The 25,062-nt window shown below is 41.6% G+C and overlaps 1 protein-coding gene across 1 annotated transcript in view; it reads left to right on the top strand.

Moving 5' to 3' along the window:
* MKL1 (megakaryoblastic leukemia (translocation) 1) overlaps window positions 1–25,062 on the top strand; it is an 82,738-nt gene that overhangs the window by 40,923 nt on the left and 16,753 nt on the right. Inside the window, exon 4 of the mRNA XM_009077346.1 lies at window positions 11,691–11,756. Within this exon, the coding sequence (XP_009075594.1) occupies window positions 11,691–11,756 (66 nt within the window). The remainder of the gene's footprint in view (window positions 1–11,690; window positions 11,757–25,062) is intronic.

The following is a 25,062-nucleotide window of genomic DNA, read 5'->3' as shown; positions in this document are numbered from 1 at the left end:
AATGGTGGTCCTGGAGATCTGTAGGCCAGAGTTTTGAAAGAGAGTGAACATCCAAAGAGAAAGGAAGTAAAAGCTGTAGATAGATGTTACAGTCACGGTTCGAAGATTTTGAAGGACTTTGATGTGCTTTTTGTGTGTAATGGAAATGCTGGGGATCAGCTGTGGAGGAACTGATTTCTGATGTAGAGTGATATGATGGTCATAGCTGAATCTTGTAACTCTTACCAGCAGCAACAGAATTCTAATAGAATTTGTACTTTACCTGTAAGGAAGGTGACAGACTGTTGCAGTACAGAGACCAGGATCTTTGTTTGAACCTCAGATGCCATGACTGTGGCATGTGTTCTTTGCTGTCTTTAAGAAAACAGCAAAGATGTTTCTTACTACTGTGTATTAGATAAATATGATATTTGTTTGTTGTATCCACCTGAAATTCTTGCTAAGAGAGGATGCTGGGGCTTCTACAGAAGCTGGCAACAGGAATGCTAACTAGATAGGACTGCACTGACTCTTTATTTTGCATGTAATATGCATGTTGGACAAAACCACTTTTGTTTCATGTCCATGAAATAACAGTCAGCACAGTCAACCAGCTGAAGCTGGGAGATGCTCAAGCTAGCTAATTTAAATGTAGAAGAGCCAGCTTTCTGAGTTCTCCATATAACTAGTTAATTACTTCTGCTGAAGAACTGCTGGCTTTGTATTTAAATTTACATACTTCTGAGTCTTTTTTTCTACCACTTGTAGAAAAACACATTTGCTCTCATTTGCACTTGGTTTCAGTAAACCAAACATCTCTAGGTGGTTAAGAATCGAAAATGGCCTTGGCAATACAGAATTATTCCACGTTTCAGTGGAAAGCCCAAAAAGACAGCTCATATGTTGAGATGTCCCAGCTGTTGCCACAAAATTTGTGTGGTATCTTGACCATTAGATGATTCCTGTGAAGGGAGCTTTTAACCTCTGTCTGTAGAGGGTGCCCTGGGGCAAAAGGAAGGCTGAATCATTGGGCAAACACCAGTCTCTGAGAAATGAGGAAGTTTTTGACCTTGATCTGTAAAGCTGTTAGTACACTGGAGCCGCTCTGCTGTAGCAGAAATTGAAGTATGGGAGGTGAACTATGAAGGAAAAATATTAGACCATGTCTCTTATTGCTGCAAGAGGCATGGAAGGATTTTCTCATCAGTTTTAGTGTTACAAACATGTCTAATCAATCATGTGTTTTATGGATGTATCTTGGCACTGTCTCAACACTTGATTTTTTTTCTCTGCTTGTTAGAAACCCACAAAAACACACCCTTGAACCCACAGTTTTAGATACAATGAAAAATTGTTTGGATTCTGATGTACCTCCAAACATGTTTTTTCTTTTTTCATCTGTATAATTTTTCAGAAAAAAATATAAACAAGTCATATCTTACCTCTATGGAAAATATAAAGGTTGGAACTCTTTCTTCTCACAGACAGAGATACTTCTACCTTTACAAGAAGAAAAATGAAAAGGGTTCAAACTTGTCTTTCCCTTGTGTAGCTTGCCTTTTGTCCTGTCACATTAGTAGACAGCTGTAGATCTAATTGTCAGGATATATCTACCCATTCCTTCTTTTTTCTTTATTCATCCCCATCTGTCATGTCATATTAAATTACCTGGGAGAATTTCTTTCTGGGGTCTTCTTTGTCAGGTGGTTAAGGTCAATGTTAGTTCCTCCTTGTTCATTGTTTCATGGAAATCTATAAATCACTATAGACTGTGACTCAAGTTTACATGGGCACTTGGGAAATTCTCTCTGGTTTTCCCCCCTCAAGACTTCTCTTCCAGCTGTAGATAGTAACAATGGATATGTAGATGGCATCAACAAGCACTGATTGCAGATAGTATTTACTGTATTCTGATACTGGTGGGTCAATTTTAGGTAGACCTTTCCCCCTAGGTATTTTGTTACAGGTCATCCTGTTGGATCATGCATGGTAACCAGATTCCCTAGATATGGTTATGTGCCTAGTTACTCACACACTTCGTTTTCACCTAACCAGACTTGCTGAGATGAAATGATGTTATAAGAAGCAGCACCTGCACAGAAAGCAAATCAGCTTCTCTTGTGGACAAGCTTGCTGCACAGTTTACATGTTGCATGTCTTATTAAATATGCCACATTACATATATTCAATGACTGAAAGTTATGTTTTAACAGTTTCAGCAAGTGCTGAAATGGACTATTAGGTGTACCAAGATTTTATGGTTAAGAATGGCCTTTGTGTGTTCAACAGAAAGACTTATGTCCTAATACTACTCTATTTACCTGATTTTAAAATTTTAGTATTAAAGAAGACACAGCTGACATTGGAGTAAAAAGTAGCTGTGATTAAAATGGCATTAACTCCCCCTACATCTTACATGTTTAATGGAAATGGCAGGATTTAAGACATGAAAGAAGAATGTAAAGGTAAATCCTTTAAAATGCACAGCAGCTCCTAGTCTTAATTATAAATAAACATCAACGCTGCAAAATTTAGCGTAACTTTTCTAGTAATAATCAAGTTTGCATATATGTAGAGTCACACACGTGAGTAGCAGTTGTGAAATAAGCAGTTTCAATTGTGTGCAATATTGAGGACTGAGAACTTCTATGAACTGGTTCTTCCTTTGGTTTTTGCACATTTTGCCACCTCAGAACACCAATGCTGACTTGAGCCTCCGAGAGCCACTAACGGGAGTAACTGTTCTGTCCAGTCTGGAGGTTAGATCTTACTATATCTTTGTACTTGGATGGTGCTGCTGATTTTGTTTGTTTTGCAGTGCTGTGTCCTAACAGAAGTGAAATTGCTGTAAACGGTGGCTTTATTTTCTAAAGACAGTTCTTAATTAACATTACTGTGGCTTCCACTTTTATCAAATTTGATAAGAAACCTCAGAAATGACCTGCTGAGGTAGCTTCTTGTTCTGTGCTCATGATGTGAGCCAGCTACCTTATGGTAATATGTGAGGATGGAAAGAGAGCCTTTCACTTTTGACTGTGTGTATGCTTCTGATTCCGTATTTTTTAGGGACCACTTTCCTCTGTAGATTGGGATTTTGGATTCTGGTAAATTAACTGTATCAAAGAATCTGTATTTGTCTGCCTTCACTGAGAGCTATTTAATGCCTCATAACATCGACTCATTAAAAGATAATACATGCAAGTATTTCATCCTTCGAAAATAGTTGTTAAAATTTTTCCTATTTTATATTCCTCTTCCATTGTCATCCTCCCAACAAAAGGGCACTATTGCCCTGTACCTGGGGTTCTTTTGTTTCCAGTAGCCAAGACTAGTCTTCTGTCCAACAAGCATGTGTAAGCTGTCTGCCATGTCAGTGATTTTATATGACCATTTGGAGCTCTAGAAGCTTTGAAGAGTGTGATTTTATCAGGAAACAAGCCTTTCTTGTCCTGAGGGTGTGAGTTAGTTAATTTTCTCTCTTCCTTTTCTTTCTGTGTTCTTAATTGACTAGTCACTCCTTTCTCTGTGCTTTTCAGCTGTTTTTAAAAGCTTCTGGGCACTTGAGAGCCTGAAGGCTTTTAGAAGTGCTGGATGGAAAAAATCAACTCTGGCATTGTGTGATCCTCATTACATCCTGGGATTGTTGCTAGCACATCTACTGTGAAGTGTTTTGAAAGTTGTTGCTTTGGAGGTGAAGGTCTGTTCTGGTTTTTTGATAGAGGGTTTAGGTCTACATCAGGAAGAATTGTACTCCTTTTCTCATCTGTTCAAATTTTTACTGTTCTCATAAGCTTCCTAAGAGGATAAGAAAGAAAAGGTGGTCATGAAAAAGCTTTCAAGTCCTCTTCATTAGATCTGCCTTTGATGCAGCTTTATGGCTTTCTTGATTAAACCTCCTCTTTGGCTTTGTTCCTACAATTGTCTGTGTTGGACAAGCAGTCCTGGGTGAGGAGTTTCTCAGTGTTCCCCAAACTGGTATGGGACACCTTTCCATCTCAGTATATTGCAGCAGGACGTGGTGATTTCTACAGTGCTCCTGAGAGATCTGCTTTCATCATTCATGTGACCTGCAATAGGGAACTGCTCCTGATACTGGTTTCCTGTTCCGGATCTGCTTCACAGTCCTCCTCTATGGGTGCAGGGAGAGTGATCCCAGTCCTGTTTCTCACAAAGAGAAGATCACAGCATGAATATAAATAAGTGGCTTTTGCCTCTAGTGCGAAAAGTTCTTGCAGTAGTTGAAGAGACCAAAACGCATTTTCTTTCTATTCTTCACCCTCCCAAACTCCATTTTCTCCGTAGCATGGTTGCTAAGGAAGAGCTGAAGAAGCTGCCTGCATTTTAATAGCAACTGTTGTTGCCTCAGTAGAGAAAAGAGGTAGTGGAATGTGAGATAGGCTCAAATAGTAAAGAAAAAACTTCTGCTTAACTGTCCGTTTTCCCTTGCCTTGCTCCAAGCTATTCTTTAAAGTGCATTGCAATGATAGAACCATATGGCTGCTATTCCCGACAACAGTGGATGCTTGCAAATTGTGAGGATCAACAGTGAATCTGCTGCTTCTCCTTCACCCCAGAGAGGGACATGAATTTTTGGCATCCCCTTCCCAGGGTAGCAAACTGTCATATAATCCCTGCAGTTTGGGTGTCATTTACAGTCTGCTTCACTTAAATGCTTCTCTGTTAACTGCACAGTCTGCTTAAATGCAAAGCCAGCATGTATTCCCCATCAGCAGTCAGTGGATTAAAATGCTGTTAGGCTCAGAAAATTGCCTTTAAAAAAGGCCCCAAAAGTTAGCTTTTCTTTGTTGGTAACCCCCATTCTAGCACATTCTGTGTGGTATGAGGAGTGATGTCAAAAACATCAGAAAAATGCAGCTCTAAACAAAAACCCACCTTGGCAATATAAATTATTAAAAATTAATTTTGACCACTGCATACTCACTCACTGATCACAAACTGTCATAGCTGAATTTTTCTTATACCTTCTTGTGGACACCACAAAAAATTTGGTACACTAACCAGCCTTTGCTGGTGGTGTTGCCACTGGAGTTTAGCAGATGCTGCCCTTGCTGCTCTATGAATAAGAATCTAATCTGGTTTCCCATTGAAGCATGACAAGGCTAATGCAAGTCAACATTTGTTTTGTAAACTGGCACAGCTGAAAAATGCTCAGAGACTTTTTTTTGGTGTGAGGGAAAGGTTTTCTCACCACATCTCTAAGGGACTGAATTAAGTCATAAATGTAGGATATATCCTCCACCAAAACCAACAGCTGGTGCACTGCGTATTCGAAAGCTGAATTTGTCATTGGCTACTGGTCAGATGTGTCTATTTAATCAGAAACTAGGAAAAAAATCCTCTTCTCAGTGTGATTAGAATGGCTGCTGGCTGAGTGGTGAGTAGAAAGGTGGCATCATCCTTCAAAGCAGTAGTTACATGGCACTTCGATATCTGAGTTGCAGTCCTGCACAAACAGCTGTGACAGTTTTGTTCAGTAAATATCCCACCTTGTTAAAGCTGTCTGTTATTGTTGCATATTATAATTAATTTGTTTTCATACAGGCCTCTGGCTTAATCTAATGGTGTTATTATACACGTTGGACTGAAAAATTGAAAAGTGCGTGTGGGCTGCAGATGGTGGCCTAGCACCATGTTTCCTTAGTCTGAGGTCTCTGACCCACAAAGTAAATCTAGTCAGGCCTACTCAGTGCTAGGCTAGGGAGAATTCTAAAATATCTTCATCCCTACTGAAAGGCAGAGGTGTTGAACTAACTGGCGAGTTTCCATCCCAGCTCGTGCTGTGTGTTAGGAGGATGCTGTAGCACAGAGCTTTCAAAGTGGGTTGTGCAGAGGTGCTGAACAGTGTACAAATAAATGACCGTGAACCCTCAGGAGCATTAAATTGCTTTTTACTGCTTTTACTTACGCTTGCACTTTCCTCAGCTTAGATAATGAAGCTAGGCTAATTTCACTTGTTCTTCAGTAGTCTCTCTTCCTAATCACGTGGTTTATTGATCGGGTTGCAAGGATGAGTTTTTCTATCAGCCAGACTGTTTTCCCTGAATTTTCAAAATCAACAAATCGTGTCTGTGAGCATACAGCCTGCCCGGTTGACAGGCACTTTATGTCCTGCACTCCAATTTTGCATGGGTATCCCAGCCTGAATTCCAGGGAGTCCTGCCTCCCTCAGCCCCTCGACAGGGTTTCGTTTGGCTGTAGCAGCCTTCCTTCCTTCCTTCCTGCTCTGTACTGCTGCTCGTGCGGGCTCTGCTGTAATCCACCATATGGCTGTGCTTAATCATTACCTTGCTTGGATGACCTTGAGTATCACTTGGGATTCCTTAGAAGAGAAGGTTTTGTAGAAATGAGAACACAGACTCCCTTTGGCAGTAGGTCTGTACTCAGTACATGTGCGAGGCCTCACCACAAGCTGCAGTTCACAGCTGTGAGCTTCTCTTTGCTAGTTTAAAAAAAACAGGAAATGCAGGATAGTTTTTAATTTACTGTCACAAACCTGTCCTGGTATGTGGCACAGTCTCTAAAATGAGATTTTTATTGTTTTTTTTTTTTTGTTCTTGAAATACTGAGATGCAGAATCTACGATCTAGTTTCTGCAGTAGTTCTAGCCATACTACTAAATAGAAGAGTGTGGTTTAGAATTAGAAGGGCTTTCAGGTATGTATGTGTAAGGTCAGGCATGCTGCTACAGATTTAGATGATGAGCTGCAAAAAACAACTTAGCTCATCAGAGATATCTGTTCTTGCTTCTGCTTGCTACTACCCCTGTACTACGACTAGTAAGTGTCCTGAAAGTGTCCGTAAGTTTGCGGCCTCTGTATATTGAGCATACACTGCTTAATCTGAGCTGCCACCAGCCATGAGTAGCTGGGCTTGGAATATGCCTGTGGGTTCCCTATTGAAAAAGTTTTATGGTAGAATGCACAGAAAGTAATCATTGTGAGACCCCACCTGGAATATTGTGTGCAGTTCTGGTGTCCTCAACATAAGAAGGACATGGAACTGTTGGAGCAAGTCCAGAGGAGACCACAAAGTTGATAAGAGGACTGGAGCATCTCCCCTGTGAGGACAGGCTGAGGAAGTTGAGGCTGTTCAGCCTGGAGAAGAGAAGACTGCGTGGAGACCTCCTAGTAACTTTTCGATATCTGAAGGGCCTACAAGGGAGCTGGAGAGGGACTCTGTGTTAGGAACTGCAATGATAGAACAAGGGTTAATGGGTCAAACTGAAGGAGGAAAAGTCTAGACTGAGTATTAGATTTCAATATCTGAAGGGCCTATAAGGGAGCTGGAGAGGGACTTTTTGCTAGGAACTGCAACGGCAGTACAAGGGTTAATGGGTTCAAATTGAAGGAGGGAAAGTCTAGGTGGGATGTGAGAAAAAAGTTTTTTACTGTGAGGGTGGTGAGACACTGGAACAGGTTGCCCAGGGACGTGGTGGCTGCCCTGACCTGATGGTGTTCAAGGCCAGGCTGCATGAAGCCTTGAGCAACCTGATCTAGTGAAGAGGTGTCCCTGCCCAGGGCAGGAGGGGTTGGGACTACGTGGTCTGTAAGGTCCATTCCAACCCCTAAATTCTAAGATTCTATGTTGTGTTTTACTAACAGGGCAACTCTGTGGATAGCAGCTGTATCGCAGGATTATTTGTCACTTATTACACCCCTGATTCCCTCAGCTCTTCTCTGCTCCTTCTCTTAAACTGCTGGCAGCAGTCCTGTATACTAGCTCCCATATTTCTCTGGAATGTCTTACGAATTCCTGGAACAGTCCATTAGTGATATAAAAACCTTGTTCAAACTTTAATTCAAAACTTTTCATACTTGTGAAACAAATAGATTATTCCCAGCTTCGAGCAGGAAAATCAGAGAAGCATACAAGGCCCACAGAACATTGCACAGACTGTGTCACAACCTGAATGAAAGAGGCAAGTAGAAGGGTACCAGTTTGGAATTTACTTTCTAACCAGCAGGTATATACATCCCTTCATATGACCTGTTTTATTCTAAATTTGAAAATTAATTGGAAGGTTAAGTACAGGCATAAAGGAAACTGAAGATTGTTGATTTGTGATTGAAGGACTTATACTTCAGTCTGTCTTAGAGCAGCTTTGAATTTCTCTGGTCATTCTAGACCTTTGACTGAGCTCCACGTGCAACAGCCTTGGATTGGTGCTCAGGACATCTGTTAATCTATATATAGGATTCACACACATGCACATGTAAACAGGTGATCTCCTAAATATATGAAATGGCATTGGGAACTCCAAGTACTTTTTTAAGCCAAAACGTGTTCAGAAGAGAACTGAAGTAATCCTTTTTGTTCTCCTCCCCACTACAAACATAAGCTGTATTGGGGAAAAACCTGCTTTATGTGCGGATTATAATTTGGCTTAATATGATGTATATACAGTCATAAATCCCAGGAATTACTTAGTGCTTATTAAAAGCATCCTGAAAATCACCTCTTTTCTATTCTCCAGTTTAGTCCTCTTGACAGTTGCTGGTTCCTTGCAGTGAAGGGACATAAGGTTTAAAAATAAAGGGTGCTTAACATGGGTAGAGGAAAAGGGTAGTAGATGGTAACTGATAAAGAAATAAGATATATTTAGAAAATTCTTAAGGGAAGCTGAAGTCAGCAAGGGAATTTTAAGTCATTTGGTGAAATTCTGGCTGTCTGGCTGAGACTGATTTCTAATAAATCTGGGAACAGCAGGGAGCCTTCAGAAGAGCGAAAGACCAGTATCATTTTGCATCACTTACAGAACGAGGGTGAGTGAGTAAAGAGTGGCTCATCTGCTATCTGTTCCAGGAAAAAAACTATGGAAAATTTGATAAAGAATTTAGATGGTATAGGAATAGCAGTATAATCATGCTGTTTGGCTTTTCAGTTCGTGAAAACAGGTCTGCTCAAATGTGATCTTGTCTTTTGGATATGTGGAATTTGGTTGCTAGGGATTTTGTCTGGGTGTAACAGACTTTTATAACATCTTTAACTTAGTAGTGTAGTATGTTTTGGTTTTAAAAAGTATATTTGAATTTAATGAAGTGCTGCTTAATTGGATTAAGAATGACTGTAGTCATGGAAAGCAGAAAAACATTTCCGGTTGGGATCAGCCCAGTACAGTCTGGAAACAAATTGAAGAGGGCAACAGTGGGAACAGAACAAATACTAGTGGTGGCATAAATAATGACATTTTTAAAATGGTTTATATCATGTAGCCAAACCGACACAGTTGAGCAAAATGTGCAGCAGTGCAGGTATGGGTAGTGTATGCACCAAGGAGCGAAAAATGCCAATCACATCTGTGGGAGGAAGTTTTGCTCTGAAAATCCCTGGCTCTGGGAGGTGAAAGGAAAATAGTGGGTGTAGTTAGAATGTGAGGGAAAGTAGGTGGTCGTAGCAGAAAGGGCTAACATACGTTACTAGATGTGTAAATGGGAAGACATGAGTAATAATGTTATCTGCACTTAAAGCTGGGGAGATGGACTTTATGCTCTAGGTCTCTGCCTTGTGTGTATACATTTAGTAAGATGTGCTAACTTAGGGTATGGATATGAGTCCCTAAAATGGCTCATAATGGAACTAATGCCATGCAGTGAGAGATTTAATGGGCTGCTACCAAATAGGGCAGAAATCACTTAGTGGCAATCTGCTATTGGAAGTATGAAGTCTAAGTTCACCTTGTGTTAGGGCTAGCAAATACCTGGTGTCCTGATTGTTAAACCACAGCTCCTGGCTGTATGACCCTCCTCTTCAGCTCACTAATGAGAAGAATGTACCATTTTGACTGGGCTGTGGTCTCTGTCATGTCAGTTAGTGCAGCCACCAGTCACTGCAGCATGGGAGATGATGGGGGGAGTGAGCGATTTGACTCTGTGGCAGCAAGCTGTTAGATCTAGTGCTTGTGTAGATGTGGGTTTTGATAACCTGAAAACGGATCCAGCAAATGAAAAGCTCTGTGAACAGACCAGCCATGAGGCAATATTAGCCCTCATGCTAGCACAGAAGTAGGACTGCGAGCTCATGCTGGGTGGGAGGAAGAGTCTGGGACTACCACTTCTGTTTGCAGTTTCACAGCCAAACGAAGGGCCTGTTCCTTCCCCTCTGTGTTCTCTCCTTCTTGTTCTGGCTCTTGGCTGATCCCCCCAGAATTACCATGGTGCTCTGTACGCCCTCCCTCCCTCTCTCACTTCCACATACTAAAGAAAGTAGTTTCTTGCCCAGGATGCATATATTAATAAATCATAGTTTGTCTTAAGAAGCAGAAAGAGAAGTAACTTGTTTGCACACTGTGCGCAGAGGTACGTCCACAGGTGGGAGCTTCTCCTCTCACTGTCATAAACCTTTCAAAGAAAGGTACATCCAGAGTCAGTGGAAGTGGAAACTAGACAAATCCAAGTAGAAAATTAAGTGTATCTTTAAGTGCAAATAACCAAGGAAGACGTGGACATAAGAAGACCAGAACTCTTATTGGAAGAGTTATTATTATTTGTCTTTGTCAAATGCAAACTGCACATAGGAGGTTGAAAGAAACAGGTAGAACATGATCATGTCTGTAAGTAGACAAAGTAGCATCTTCTTAAATATTTTGATCCCTACTTTAGGGAGTGTACAGTATGGATTTGGGTATAATGTATGAAATGAATGCTCTGGACAAAGTACTTAAGAAAGGAAGCACAAGGGTTATAATGAGCTGGTGAGCAGTTTTGCTCTCTGGTGGTTCCACTACATTTGTGTGGACTTGTCTGCTGTGGACTATAGAGCACACATCAACTTGACAGAGGAATTAAAATGAAGATGCCTTGCCATTCATTTTCTTATATGTTATGTTGAGTATACTTAGAAGTTTGGGCTTGATTGCAAGTGGGATTCAAGAGGTGAATTTTTTCTTCAGTTTTGAAAGGCTTCTTTTATATGGTCCAGTCTTTGACTGTAAGAACAATCTAGAATGTTGTTTTGATTGTATAGTTTAAAGGGAAACTGCTGTTATAATCTAAATGCTGAAATTGTGACTATTCCAGTGATTTTTATTAGAAAAAAAACCCAGTTAATTGCATTTCACACAGGTCATGAATATGTTCTGTTATGCTGAAAGAAATAGGAAAAATTCTAGTGATAAGAGATTCATTTTGCAGTGGAACAAGGATACTTCTAGATATATCCATGACATTTCACTTTCACAAGATGTTTCTGAAGGTGAATTTCTGAGCTGAGGAAGGAAATCAGCCTTGTAATTTAGAGTAACGACCAACAATTTTGTCATATCATTTAATCTGCACATGGTAATTACAGTTTTCAGGAGTCATTAGCAGCTGGGGTGTCACTCTGTGTTTATTGGAGGACTGTCAGCCAGTGTTTCTCTTTGTTTGTTTTTTAATATTAATGGTTTGGAAAGCAGTTGGTGCTCTAGAATTGAGAAACAGGCCTGGCTTTGTGGATTTTTATCACCCTGCCAAGACCCTGCGCAACTTCCTCTCCCTGTTGCCCGCAGCAGCATACGGAAACCTGACTGCTAAGGCCACTTCTGCAATTGCAGCAGGGCAGGGGAGCAGGCTGGGAGGGGAGGTCTTCTCCTTCTGCCGCTCGCTAGTGCCTTGGCATCCAAAGAAGAAAGCAAGATGCATTTGAAAATGTCTCTTCAGTTGTTTCTTGCACTAATGGGTTTCCTTCTCTCCCCTTTCTCTGCTGTCGTGCAGTGCTGCAGTTGAAGCTCCAGCAGCGACGCACACGGGAGGAGCTGGTGAGCCAAGGGATCATGCCGCGTAAGTACCGCTTAAATTCTTGGTCTTGGTGGTTTTATGCGTGTTTTTTTTAGTGGAGGATGGTTTCCCGTATGATTCAAACGATCAGATTCTCTGCTTCTGCATGAAAAACATCCTATGTAGGAGCCACACCCTGTCCCACCCAACTTGGTCCTTCTGAAGCCTTGATGTGCTGGTACAGGGTCACTTCTGGGACTGAGGAAGGGAGTAATGGCTACAAGTGTAACTGTACTCTGAAACAATGCTTGCATTTGATCACGCTGCACAGAGTCTTTTGGAGGACATACTATGTTAGAAGTGCCTTACATACTTGACACACACTGATAATCACTCTTTTAACAGGCTTCCTGCCTCTGCAGTTTCTGTTCTTACAGTTTGTCAGCTCCCCAGACCTCTGAGGCACTTGTAATTTCGTATGTACATACTCTATAAACTGACTGAACACAGGCAGTGCGTGGAAGACCTTAACCAAGAGACCCTGGTGTATGTTTGTAGCTAGAAAACATAGCTAGAAAGAGCCCTGTGGGCATCAGCTTGCAGGGGAAGGCAAAATTTGTGGAGCCAGAGAACATTTATTTTTCTGGGTGCACATATAGGATCTACCCTAAAGACAAGCTTTAATGAATTCACTGACAGGTTAGTGCTGGAGAAGGCATTTTCTGTTTTGTTCCCCCTCCTTCCACCCAAAATGCAAAACAATAGCTGACAAATAGTTTTGTCATGCTTTGGTACCTCTGAACTGGATCACTTATAGGTAACAACTTGAAGAAGGACCAAAGAGCAGATGTTTATTTTTGAGGTCCTCTCAGTTTCACTTAACAGCTTTAGTAAAAGGCAATTATGAGGTATGTATTGTCTTCTTTCAGAAAGTTTTCCACTTCCTCCTTTCACAAGCTTTACTTGGAGATGGTGTAGTAAAGAGGTGTTTCTCATTCCTTCTATTTCTGGGGTGCACACTGTGATATGACACAGTGGTGTGACTTAGACCGTGCTGAAGGTGCAAAGTTAGACTGTCAGCTCTCTCTCTGAATGAAGAGAACCTGTCAGCAGCACTCTGTCAGCTGAAGTGGCTTTGCTGGAAGGCAGTGATGTGCTCAAGATGTTTCTGGGACTCCTACTTAAAACAACACTACCAAAGCAAAAAGGAAAGGTTTTCCTGTCTGGATATAGTACATCATCCCTGTTGTCTTATTTTTCGCGTGTGGAGCTTGCATATGTGCTTCTACAGAATATACTCACTCGCTTTTGGATGAAAGACTGGTGTCCCAGAGACTGTGCTTTTTTACTAATGCTTCCCAGAAGAAAGTGTTCCTGACTTCTTTGTGGTCTCCTGCTTTAGGTGGATATGAATGCAAATACTGTATTAACTTATGTTCAGTACTGGCTTTTTTCAAAGTGTGGCTGGCCAAACTTGTGATTCCTGAGAGGGGTCTGTTTTACAGGCCTTTTGAAAATGAGGCCCTTGCAAGTAATTCAAGTAAGGCATCCAGAATAATTAGTGAGTTTTAAATTTGCTTAAAATATAGCCTAAATAACTAGTCTTTGCAGATTTGTGCTCTTCATTGCTTCATTTATGTCTCTTACATGGGAGTTTTGCAATGGACCAAAGAAGAATGCTCAATGAAATATGTGAAAATACTGGCTACACATGAAAAAGTCCTTTCTGAAAAGGAGAAAAACCACTTTAGCACATCTGCTCTAAACATGATTTGAAATTAGTTCCTCCCAAGTAATGGTATCATCTACCCATACCTGCCAACTGGAAATAACCATGAATAGGGAAATGTTTAAAACATTATTTGCCTGAGCCATTTTTAATCAGAAGATCAGATGTGAGATAAACTGTGATACTTAGAGCAGAAGTCCCATTTGTAAGCTGAGAAATGCGGAGGATGAGTAGGGACCAGGTTCCTCCTGAAGGCATCTCAGGGCCACGACAGCTTTGCTTCTACTTTCAGGAGTCCAGAATAGAAGAGATTATCACTACTGCTGGGAAAGTGCAAGTGTCCTGTATTCTTTCATCTCTCTGGCCTGCACCCCTTGTCTGTGAAAACATTTAGGTATTTAATCTTGTCCCATTGTCATCTTCTACTGAACATGGCTGTACTGGGCTGTGTGTTGAGTTCATTTGTCAGGAACCAAACCCCACACAGCCCTTTATGATGATTCAACAAAAATAAAAAAGTTGGAATCCAGAGGATGGTTTGGGGCTGAACTAAATGAGCTGGAACGCTCTTTCCGTGTCAAATGCTGGTTGGCTTCTAGCTTTTATTTTCCATCTGGAGAGGTTTAACACTCTTGAAAGAATTGTGATGGTTGTGGTTGTATCTACTTTTAGCTTGTGGCAGGAATGTGCTTTTGAAGTGAAGCTCCTGATTGCACCTGCCTACTGTACCTTGCTTTGCACCATGAAATGAAGTTTGAGAGTTGGATTAAATTGGGATGAAAGTAAAGTGAAAAATATTCTGCCTACAGCTAATATGCATTCAGTCCATGGGACCAGACTACACCTTGTCTGGCACCACACCTCCATTTCACCTTCACATACAGTGTAGGTGTCAGCTCTTCAGCATCAGTTGCATTTCTGCAGATTTGGTCTTACTGTGCTATTCTGCATGTTCATTTAGATTAGCCTTTAATACAGATCAGTTCCTGATTCTTGAGGCAAACAGACGTGAGAAAAATCCATGAGCCAACTGTAGGAGAAGTAAAAAGTTTTGTTTTCCATTAAAACCTAACTAGTGTGCAAACTCACTTTGGTATCTTTGGGTCTCCTGACTGCTGTTTTAAGTCTTACATGGTGTTTGGATTCAGCTTGGTGCCCTAAAGGAGAAATTTTATTGCAGGCTTCCATCAACACAAGGTTCTTTAGACACTGTAAATATGAGGAGGGGGAGAAGACATGTTTGTGTCACCTTGAATTGAGCATGAGAGTCACACTACTCCTGCTTTGCTTGTTCATAGCAGAGCTGGGAGCTACTGACTTTGTTCCCATTTGGAATTTTGTTTATATGATAGAGAGGAAAGGCAAATGTTTCAACATTTTTTTACCAAGTACACTTAATCTCGGTTGAATAACCTTTCCAACACACCAGCCACCTACAGTAGGGCAATGCTTCACTGAAAGATTAGTGTATTGTAGTAAGGAATAAAGCTTTTATAAGCAGTGATAGAGGATTCAAAATAATGGGGTTTATGCTTCATTATTTCTTCTTGCTTTTCTGTTATCACTTTGTGTAACCTTTTGCTAGTAGCATGATTCATTAGGTGAAGATTAAAATTCTTAATTGCCCATAGAAAAGAGGTGGGAAGCAAGTCTTCACCTGCACCTGACATACCTGTGATCTGAGCTGGAAGGACTGTATCTTGGAACAAGGAGAGCTGAGTTTTCATATTTATTCAGGATTTGGCCTATTTTCTGATAGTGCAAATAGACAAGCATTTTTGCTATTTGCATTTTTTTGTAGCTATGCAGAGATGATTTTTGTCGTCTCGTCCTCACAAAATGCAAGTTAAGCAAAATCTACTGTCTGTGTTCAACTCTTTGAACTCGGTCATGATGTAGAAGAACAGTCAGATGCTGTCATTTTTCACAGTGTCAGATTTAAAGGTTATGGCTATTGTAAGGTGTTTGGGCAGGGTATTAAACAGCCCATTTTCCACCCTTGAAAAGAGTGTCTAAACCAGTAGCTAATGTGCAGCTGATTAGAAAGATATGTGGAAAATATCTTCAACTAAAATAGCAAAAATGTTTTAGGGGAAAGACATTTGGCAAATGCAGCAATACTCTGCTATGCCAAATATGTGGCTCATTTTCTCTTTTGCAAGATTTAAAGCTTTGCATGCCCTTTGTTTTATCCATTAGGATTGTGATCTTTGGCTTCTGGCTGCAAACACAAAATATAGGCAAGCATGCAAGGTTGTCATGTGGCACAACCCTGCGGGAAAGCTGCTGTGACCATTGGATTCATCTTAGCAGGAGAAGGAGAAGTAGATAATTTCTGTGTTGCTCTGTGGTACTGCTTTGTGAGTATCTGAAAGATGACACAGGCAACCTTTGAAAAGGGCATCGTCTGGACTGAAATCTAGAAGTAGGGTGGCTGCTGTACAGGCTGAGAATTTCCAGGAGCTTCTTTTTCACTGCAGTGTATCTGATGTTTGCCAGTTTTTGTGCCCACATCCAACTCCTCTGACTGTATGTCTGTGTTCTGGGATGCAGTATATGCAGAGCTCCTGACTGTTAGTAGAATCCAAAAAGGATGGAGTGTGTGCTGGTTCTCTAATGGGAATGCTTTTACAGGTGCTGAGGTGTTTCCATGCTCTAGATCTGCATTACCAACACTCTGATGCACTTTTCGGCTTGGATGTGCAGCCTGTTAGTTGCTCGAGCTCGACTCTTGTGCTGCTGTGTTTCAGACTCTCCGAGGAGAGTGTGTTTGATCTTCAGACTGCATGAGGGGACCATGCCGTGGTTCAATTGCAACATGTCACATGATTAGAAATGATTGTAATACCGCAGGAAGTCTAATGATTCTAGTCTCATTAGGCCTCTCATATCACCAGTTGCATTCTTTTGTAGCTGTAAGGTTAGTGGAGAAAATCCAGTGGAGAAAAACCAAAGTGCAGTACTTGCCTTTTGGGGAGGCTGTGATACATTGCTTAGAACGAATCCTAAAGGAATGGCCATTTACTGGGAACACTTGGTGATTTAGGGGTACAGAGCATAGGTTAGTCTTGGGCATATCGGTGTTGATCATCATCTAGACAAAGGCTGTAACTGGTCTTCTGTGTCCTGCACAGCTACCATCACAGACCAAACAAGGATCTTTGAGGTACTGATTTCAGGAAGCAAAATGCTTTTGCCACCCATGAGTTTCTGAAGTTAAACCATGTCTCTAGACTTTAACATCTCAACCCCAAAATTTGGCCGTACATCCACACTCGTGTTTATGCAGAGCAGCTAAAAATGCTATTTCTGCTTTAGCCTTCACCTGATAACCCAACCACTTCTCAGTTTAAGAAAAGATATTTTTTTTGAATGTTTGATGAAAATTACGCACTTCCAACTTCATTGCTTGGCTCTGTGGTTAATATTCATGATCTTATTTTCTTATTCATTCTTATTCATATTTCTTATTATGAAACTTGTCAGTATAGTGTATGTGCCTGTCGATATGTGCCTGTCAATTGAGGATACAGTCAAATTTTGGTCCATTATATACAGTAGCTACAGTAGAATATATTAAGTGTTGTCAGAAACAAAACAAAAGAAAACCCCTAGTTTTAGAAATTGTTTAACTGTTAGTTGTGAAGCAGAAGCATCTTTGAAGTATGCCAAAGAAAGGAGAAGCAGTAAGCTGTTGGAACACAGTTATTTGCATGTATAGTGTTCTTTGTGGCACGAACTGTTCAGCCTTCATGCTGATGACTTCAGGTGCAATACTTAATGCCTCAACTACATTTTTTCCTCTATGTAAAGGCTAGGATAGATGAACTGCTGTGTCTGTGTGGATCTTTACTGGTTCAGAGCTGTGGCAGAGTGGCCACGCAGTCGACATTTCAAGGTTGTTGTGTGTTATATTTGAACTGCAGCTAAACCGATTGCTTTAACACCCTGAAATAGCTCTTCCTGCTACGCAGCGTGTCCCCGTCATTCTCTCACTGCTTTGTAGTGACATTCCTTACAGTTTTATGGAATCTATTTTTAGTGACAGAGCAAAAATTTCTTACTTCCCTGCCATCTAGTGTCGGTTGTTCTGCCCATTGGCGACTGCTTCACTTGCATTCTTTTGTTTTCCACAAAACAAGCTGAAGCTGTAATTTCATTTCGGATAAAGAGTTAAGTACAAATGGATAGTCAGTAAATAATATTACTCCCAGACTTGTTTAATAAAATGCCCAAACCTGTAAAGTCTCTAAGGTCTAAAAATAATAGCAACTTATTTTAATACTCCATTTAACCTCTGAATCCTTGCTATTTCCTGGTTCATGGTGTACAGCGCAGGACCTCAAATACAGAGGCTGCAGCTAGACTTTTAATACACTCACTGTCTTGCTCAGAGAGTAAGACTGGAACACTAAGCAGGTATTGTAAAACACACAGAAAAGCTGATAGGACACTTTCTGCTGTATTTCTGTTTCTGGCATGCTGCACAGAAATCTGTTTTTATTTTAATTTGATCATCTACCTATAACTTGTCTCCCAGGAATTATTTGCTGGTTATTTGACTTTGATGTCTTTCCTTGAAGCACATTTTCAAAGCCTTCAGGCTTTGTATGTAGAAGGTGTCTGTATATTTAAGCTGAGAGTCTCATTGTCAGAGGCCTAATAACTGCATCTGGTTTGTTTGTGTCTTTAAATATCTGTCTGTGGGTTTTCAATGTGTTTACATAATCTGTGATTAATAAGACGTGATTGGAGCAACACAGTTCATTGTGTTAGTAATGGAAATGTGCTGTTTGCCCTGTCTGAAGTTGTAGAAAGAAAAGCCCATGCTCAGGGCTTCGATAGGCTGTGTTTAGTCCTTGATCCCTGCCATGATAAAAGTTTTAACTCTGCCAGTTGCAAAAGAAACATCATAATTCAGGGGAGTAAAGTCTGATGTGTAACACAGATTTTTTTTTTTCCCCCTTCATATTCCCACAGTCATCTTAGGTTCATTGTTATTTGCTGACTGGGAGTGGACTCTCCTTTTCCTTTTTGTGGCCCCGCACCTTCCCCACCCTCGGCACGCCAGAAAGTTGTTAGAAGAGATTGCAAAGGCTGATTATCCATCCAAGAAGCAGGCATGAAGTGTGGTCTAGGAATGCATGGATCAGAGGGTTCCTGGTAGAGGTTCCTTGCCTCCCTTTCCCCCTTCAGTCTGGAGGTGATATAATCCTTATTGTAATGAAGCTTTACCTTTTTTTCAGTTTTAAAATCAGGATTTAGGTGATGTCTTTGAATGCCAAGAGTTAATGGCGATAGATGGAGTGGGTTATACGTTACCTGTATTTGCTGTTACCATGGGTGACAATTTCCATGTTGCTTGTAAAGAGGATGAACTTTCTGAGAAATTGCACACATCTGTTAGATTTTAAATAACTCTGTGTTGGGCCTTGAAAAATCTTACTCCTTTCTGTTAATAGTTTCATGTTTGCTGGTGCAAACCTATACTTCAGACTTTTCACACAGTTAAAACTCATGAAAATCTTAAACTTCAGCTGCATCATAAGGGAGATACTACTGTAATAAAGTTACTGACAGTAGCAGGGTAGTAGGGAAGGCTCAGTAAAGCTGTAGCGCTGTAGCTGTAATGCCATGCTTTGGCAGTGCTGGCAACAGAAACAACATGGGAAAGAAGCTTCCTCCAGCCTTTCTTCTGTTTGGAACTGGGAACACTCACAATTCTTTAATCACAATAACATTGTTATTGAAGGGTGTCATTGAAGGGCAAAGCTGCATTTGTTTGGTGCCAGAGATGTGTTTCTTACCTCCATAAAAGTATTTGGATTGTCTTTTTTAGGTCAGTCTTAGTTTTTAATTTTCTGAGTTTATGTATTTTGGGATTTGAATAATCACAATTTACCAGTTGTGGCTTATTTTGCTATTCTTAACTAGATACTCATAGCTTAGCCTTAATCCAAGGTCACTTACCAGTGTTGGGGTATATCAGCAAGAATTCTCAAGTGTAATCAGGTGTGTGTGCTGATGTGAAACTCCCCAGAGCTGGGAGGGGCAAAAAGGGTGCTGATGGAGATCTCTTCTCTCAGCTGTGTGTTCCCCAGCCCCTTTGCATGTTTCTGCACCATACTGCTCTTTGATACTGCCCCACTAGCAAGATGATGGTCCCTTCTGTGCCTGTGACCCAGTTTTTGAATACTTATTTCTTCCATGCTGTGAGAAATGCTTTTTGGAAGTGAGGTGAAGATGAAGGGAGAAGGAAAGTGCTAACTGCCTTGCTCTGTGGTTCAAGTTTTGTGTCTCTTACCAAATACTATGGGGTGGAGCTCCACCCTGAACCGACAGAGGAGGAAGTCGCGGTGCCTATTTGCAGCACCCTATCTCACCCTTTCACGAAAGCATAGTAAACAAGAGAGAGAAACCAGAAAGGGGTTGGGAGCAGGGTGAAGAGCAGCAGCAGAAGGCCTTCTGCCATCCTGAATTAAGTCCGGGTGTATGAGGTTTGGTTTGGATGCAACAAAAGCTTCTTTTGTCATAGCAAAGGAAGGTTTTTCCTTTCCCTTAAGAACGGATCTAACTGAAGTATTGGACTTAGTATTCTGAATTTAGCTGTAGCCTTTATACAAACATTGCATGTTGTCTTACCAACTGATTTGCAGTTCAAATATCACCTTGTTGTCTGTGGTGAGTGAGATCCTATGGCCAAGGAAAGCTCATGTGCTGCCTCTTGTCTGTCAGTCGACAAGTCTGATAGCCTCCAGTAGTGCTCTTACTGATTGCAGAAGGCTTTGCAGCCTCTCCTCCCCCTGGGACACTTGAGCTATGAGGATCTGTGCAGATCCTTTTGCCTTTTTTTCTTCCCTGTATGTGGTTCCTTACAAACCTCAGAGTCTTCTGTCAGCTGCAATGCAATAAGCAAATGCAGCCTGTATGGATATTTTGACCTCTTTTTCTCAGTAGCTGGCTCAGTGTCCTTCCCCTGCTGTGTTTCATTCTTAGAGTGTCTCAATCTAGTTCTGATTCTACTTATTTTTTGTGCTTGATAACGGGAACTTGCAGATCTGCATATGAATGTCTTTGAAAGCTTTGCAAGGCTAAAATCTGCTTTTGTACACTACAGGGTAAACCCCGAAGACAAATGTTTGAATCGTTTTGAGCAGCTTTTTGTTTCTGCTGTTGTGTTGGAGGTTTGGGTTTGATTCCTGGGTCTTAATTCAGTCTGTTTGTAGCAGCACCAGATTGATGCTTTGCAGCAACATCTCAAGGCCAGGCTGGATGGGGCTTGGAGTAACCTGGTCTGGTGGAAGGGTGTCCCTGCCCATGGCAGGGGGGTCGGAACTAGATGATCTTGAAGGTCCCTTCCAACCCAAACCATTCTATGATTCATCCACACTTTGCTGTCTTCAAAATGTGACTTGGACTGAGGGAACACTGAACTCATGCATTGCAGTTTTGGACCCTGTTTCCTAGGAATTAATAGATTGCTTTGAAGCAAAGATTCACGACTTCTATCTTGGTGCTTCGTATGGAAAGGTGTGCATCAGTTTTGATGGCCTTGTGTGCTGCTTAGCTTTGGGGGGGTTCAGATGGAAGGACAGTAGTTGCAATGTATAGCTGCAACATTTTTGAAGCAGGGTGGAGGCACAAAACTGTTGCATCATTGGTCTGCAGAGAGATTTCCTATGGTAGCTAAGGGTGTAACCACAAAGCCAGTAATGCTTCAGGAATTCTAGAGATGAAGCATCAAAATGCTCCACAACAAACAGCCAAGAGACTGAAAACTGGGATGTATGTGGGAATTTTGTGAGATCTTTGCCAGCCAGCCCATCTGTGGCAGGAATATCATATCCTGCTGTCAGTCATCCAAAGGTGAGGGGTAAAGCTCATACTCCTGACAGCAGATATTGCAAACTGCCAGACAGTTGTCCAAGTGGGACAGAAGTATGTTCAACTCAGCAAAAGGTACCTGCTAGACTGTGCTATCCCAAACCCTGTTGGTGATGCTATTGTCCCTTCTGTCACTGAGCCATTTTTAGTGCTTGTCCAGCCATTTGTGACATCAGGCTGTTTTCCTGGAGTGGATGAGGCACTTGGAAGACATGGGGGCCGTGGTACAGCAGTGTGGGGGCTCCTGCTGCAGCGCTGGCCTTAAACCCAGCCCTTCATTTCTGACTTTGTCTGGCAGGGCAGTTGTGCTCAGCTTTGCTGACACTATTATTTGTGGAGCTGCAAACCAGCATACCAATCCAGGTTAAAATAACTCTTTCAAAACAACTATGATCTGAGTCCAGAAACAGTTTGGTCAGCATAACTGAGGGCTAACATGCTTTGTCCCAGGCCTAGGTACAGGAACAAGGGCAGAAAGTGTAACTGCAGTTTACTGATGATGAAAATACCACGTACATATCATGTAGAAACAAAATCAGAAAGACAGGCAGAAGGTGCACCTAACTGAAATTGGGTATTGCAGAAGTTACTTCTGCATTGTCAGCTATTTCTTTTCTGCATACAGTGGGAAACAAGCTGAACAGCTAATACTGCTGTTGTAGCATTAAAACCCACCAAGTTAGGTGTTGTTTTTTTCCTCTGGTAGCACTCTGTTCTCATCAGGAGCTCACTCAAAGTTAGGTAGTTACTTACATCAAGGATTCAAAACGAGTTAATTTTGGGGAGGGGCAAGTGCCGTGGGGAGTTGCTGGAGTTGCTTTATAATAGAACTCCCTGTGAAGCGCAATTGGAGCATCAATGGCAAGGCAGAAACGTGTGGGACAGGGCAAAGAGGGGAAAAAGAGGCTGGATCTACCAGCAGACTAAATATTTGTTGAACTGCCTCCTGGGCAGTCAGGGTGTAAGTGTGGTTTTGCACTTCTCGGGCATAGTAAGGTGCTTGAGACAGGCTCACCTAAAGTTTTGGAAGCAAGCTGGGACTACCTGAAGCTGTCTGTGCAACTGGTGAAGGATAAAGGCTTGGTGTCAGACTGGGAGGGTGTGTTGAGCAGTGCTTTTGGGTGGGGTGGGAAGGGAGAAGATCAGTGTTTGACAGGATTCAGTATTTTCAGTCATTTGATGTAAACAAGGGAACAATCTGCATGTTCATTAAACTTGCAGGGTGGAGGACAGAATTGGGACTCACAATGTTTAGGGAAGCTGAGAACTATGGGATAAAATAAAAGAAAAAGGCAGAGTGTCTACTTTTTTTAGTGCCTAGTCAGTGGCATGACTTGAGGATGGAGAATGGCTGGCTAGGTAGCAGCTCTGCAGAAGGTACTGGAGACCTTTCATGGCTTGTGAGACAAGCACAAGTGAATGTTACGTGTTTTATGTACACGAAAAAGGCAAACTGGATGGTACATATAATTGAGACGTGTTATTTAATAATCATTTAACTCTACAAAAGCTGATGAAGCCTAGGCTGGAATACATACCAAATTCTGGACACTATACTTGATCAAATGGAAAGAGTCCAAAAGAGAGTAAACAAGCGAAGGTCTGGATAATGTTATCTGTAAGGGAAGGGTGAAGCCACTGGCTTTGGTCTTTTTATATAACAGGAGATTGTAGGACAACCAAAATTTTCAAATAAATAGGGATAGATGCAAAGGAGAAGAGAATAAATGGTTCTCTGTAATGATTGCAGGTAAGGCAGGGAAGAAAGAGTATTAATTGTAGGAAGGGAAATGTAAGTCAGACATTCAGAAAGGTTTTTCATTAGTAAGGACATCTGTGCACTGGGATAATTTCTGTGGAGTAATGCATTTTTTCATTAAAGTTCTCCAGTAACAGATTAGCCAAACTGCGGTAAGGAACAGTTTAGTATATTTTATCCAGCCTGAGCAGTCAGAAAACATCAGGTGATTGGAGTTTCCTTGTCTCTGTTTTCTGTGGTTCTGTCTGCTGCTTCGGGTACCAAGGGCTGTGGGCATGAGTGCTGTATCAGTGTTGGAATGCTGCCCCAGGCCCACCTGGTTTCACAGCTTCTGCTCCACCAGTTCAGCTGCCCCATAGTGTAACTTCAGAATGGGCCAGGAAGGCTCATGTGGCTGAGAACAGTAGAGCTTTATCAGTATGGGTAATTTCAAGTGGAATGGATAAAGCACACAGGTGAGCAAGGCAGACTGGTTATAGGGGACAGGAATAGTGTTGTAGGGGACAGGAATAGTTTTGCAGGGTTCAATGCTAAGAGTCAGGGAAGGTCAGTGGTAGGTGCTGGAAAAGGGACATAGCTGCATTGTGGATCTCTTGTAGAGGTTGCCCAGTGTTACAGCTTCAAAGTTGTTCATAGGATAATTTTTTTCCTCTTTTTTTTTTCCTTTGTATAGTAAAGTTAACAGTTGCTCCACAGCTCTGGGCTGAGTAGTCATTTCAAAGCCAGAAAAATGTGCAAGGCTTGAAATGGAGTATGATTTTACAATAGACACCCTCTTCTGACCTATCAGCCCCAGAGTAGATTGCTGAGGGAAGCAGTGAAGGATTTGTGCCCTCTTGACATTTTTAGAGGTCAAATATGAAGTTCTCTGTCATGTTGCCAGTCCAGAGAGCTACATCCCAGCGCTCGTTTCCAGAGGACTAGTCATGAGAGACTGAAATTGTTCTTTACAAGTTTATTCCTGTAGCAGTTTTGCATTACTTACTATTTAATGTGTATGTGTCTGAGGGGAGGGTTTTCCTTTTTTCCTGCTCAGGGATTCTTTTTTTGCTTTGTTCTTCTGGATGCAGGAGTTTTTCTGGACTACCTGTGACACCAGCTGAACTCCTGCAGTTGACTTTTGTGGCCATTAGCTGTGGTCAGGGAAATGTCACCTAAAGTTCATCTGCTGCCTCATACTGACAGCAGAGGTAGGCAGGAAGGGGAGAGTAAAGAATTATTGCCATGCCTGCACGTTCTGGCAGTAGAGAGCTTCTGAGCACGCAAGATGAGTCCTGCCTTGCTTGTCTCCAGGGTAGTCATTTATATATTGCATGCTATCTTTGCCCTAACGTACCTGAGCTTTTGGTTCACATTACTCTGATATGCATGCAGTGAAAGAATTGCATGTGTAAGTTCTAGCACTTGTGTGTTCATAAGCTGTTCATGCAATTGGAAAAGAGTGTTGTTTGTTTCTTGCTCCTCATTGAAGTGCAATGGTCAGGCTGCCCAGGATGCCTCCTTCCAGGCATCAGCTGTCCCTGAGGCCTCAGCTAGCCAGTGGAGTTTTTTGCATTATTTTTGTAGTCATTGCAAAACCACATCTCTACCATATCTCTTTGATTTCTCTCAAAGTACATTTCACAGCTTGTGTAACTTTCTCTGGTGATTTCTCTACATAACCAGATTGTATGAAACTAATCTGGACAGGAACCGTTTGCCCCATCGTCACAGGGGTCTGTACACTTACCCATGTTAGTTGCCAGTTATTGTTAGTTTGTTCTACAGGTGGTTTCTCATTCACTTCTGTAGTCTGAACCCCCTCTTTGATGCCGTGGTGTGTCCAGAATTCCTGCCCCATGGACTAAATTCTACCTTTTACCCCCTTGATGTGAACCTAGAGGGTCTCTATATAATGTGTGTCTTAACACTTGGTCTGTGGCTACTCCATGTCATTCTGTAGGAAGGAGTTTGGAAGGTCACACGTGCATTAGAAGTAGTACTTTACATGGCTTTTT

The sequence above is a fragment of the Acanthisitta chloris genome, unplaced genomic scaffold, assembly GCF_000695815.1.
Source record: "Acanthisitta chloris isolate BGI_N310 unplaced genomic scaffold, ASM69581v1 scaffold2846, whole genome shotgun sequence".
NCBI lineage: Eukaryota > Metazoa > Chordata > Aves > Passeriformes > Acanthisittidae > Acanthisitta > Acanthisitta chloris.
Note: the sequence above shows the minus strand (reverse complement) of the source record. Positions and strands in the feature narration are given on the sequence as shown.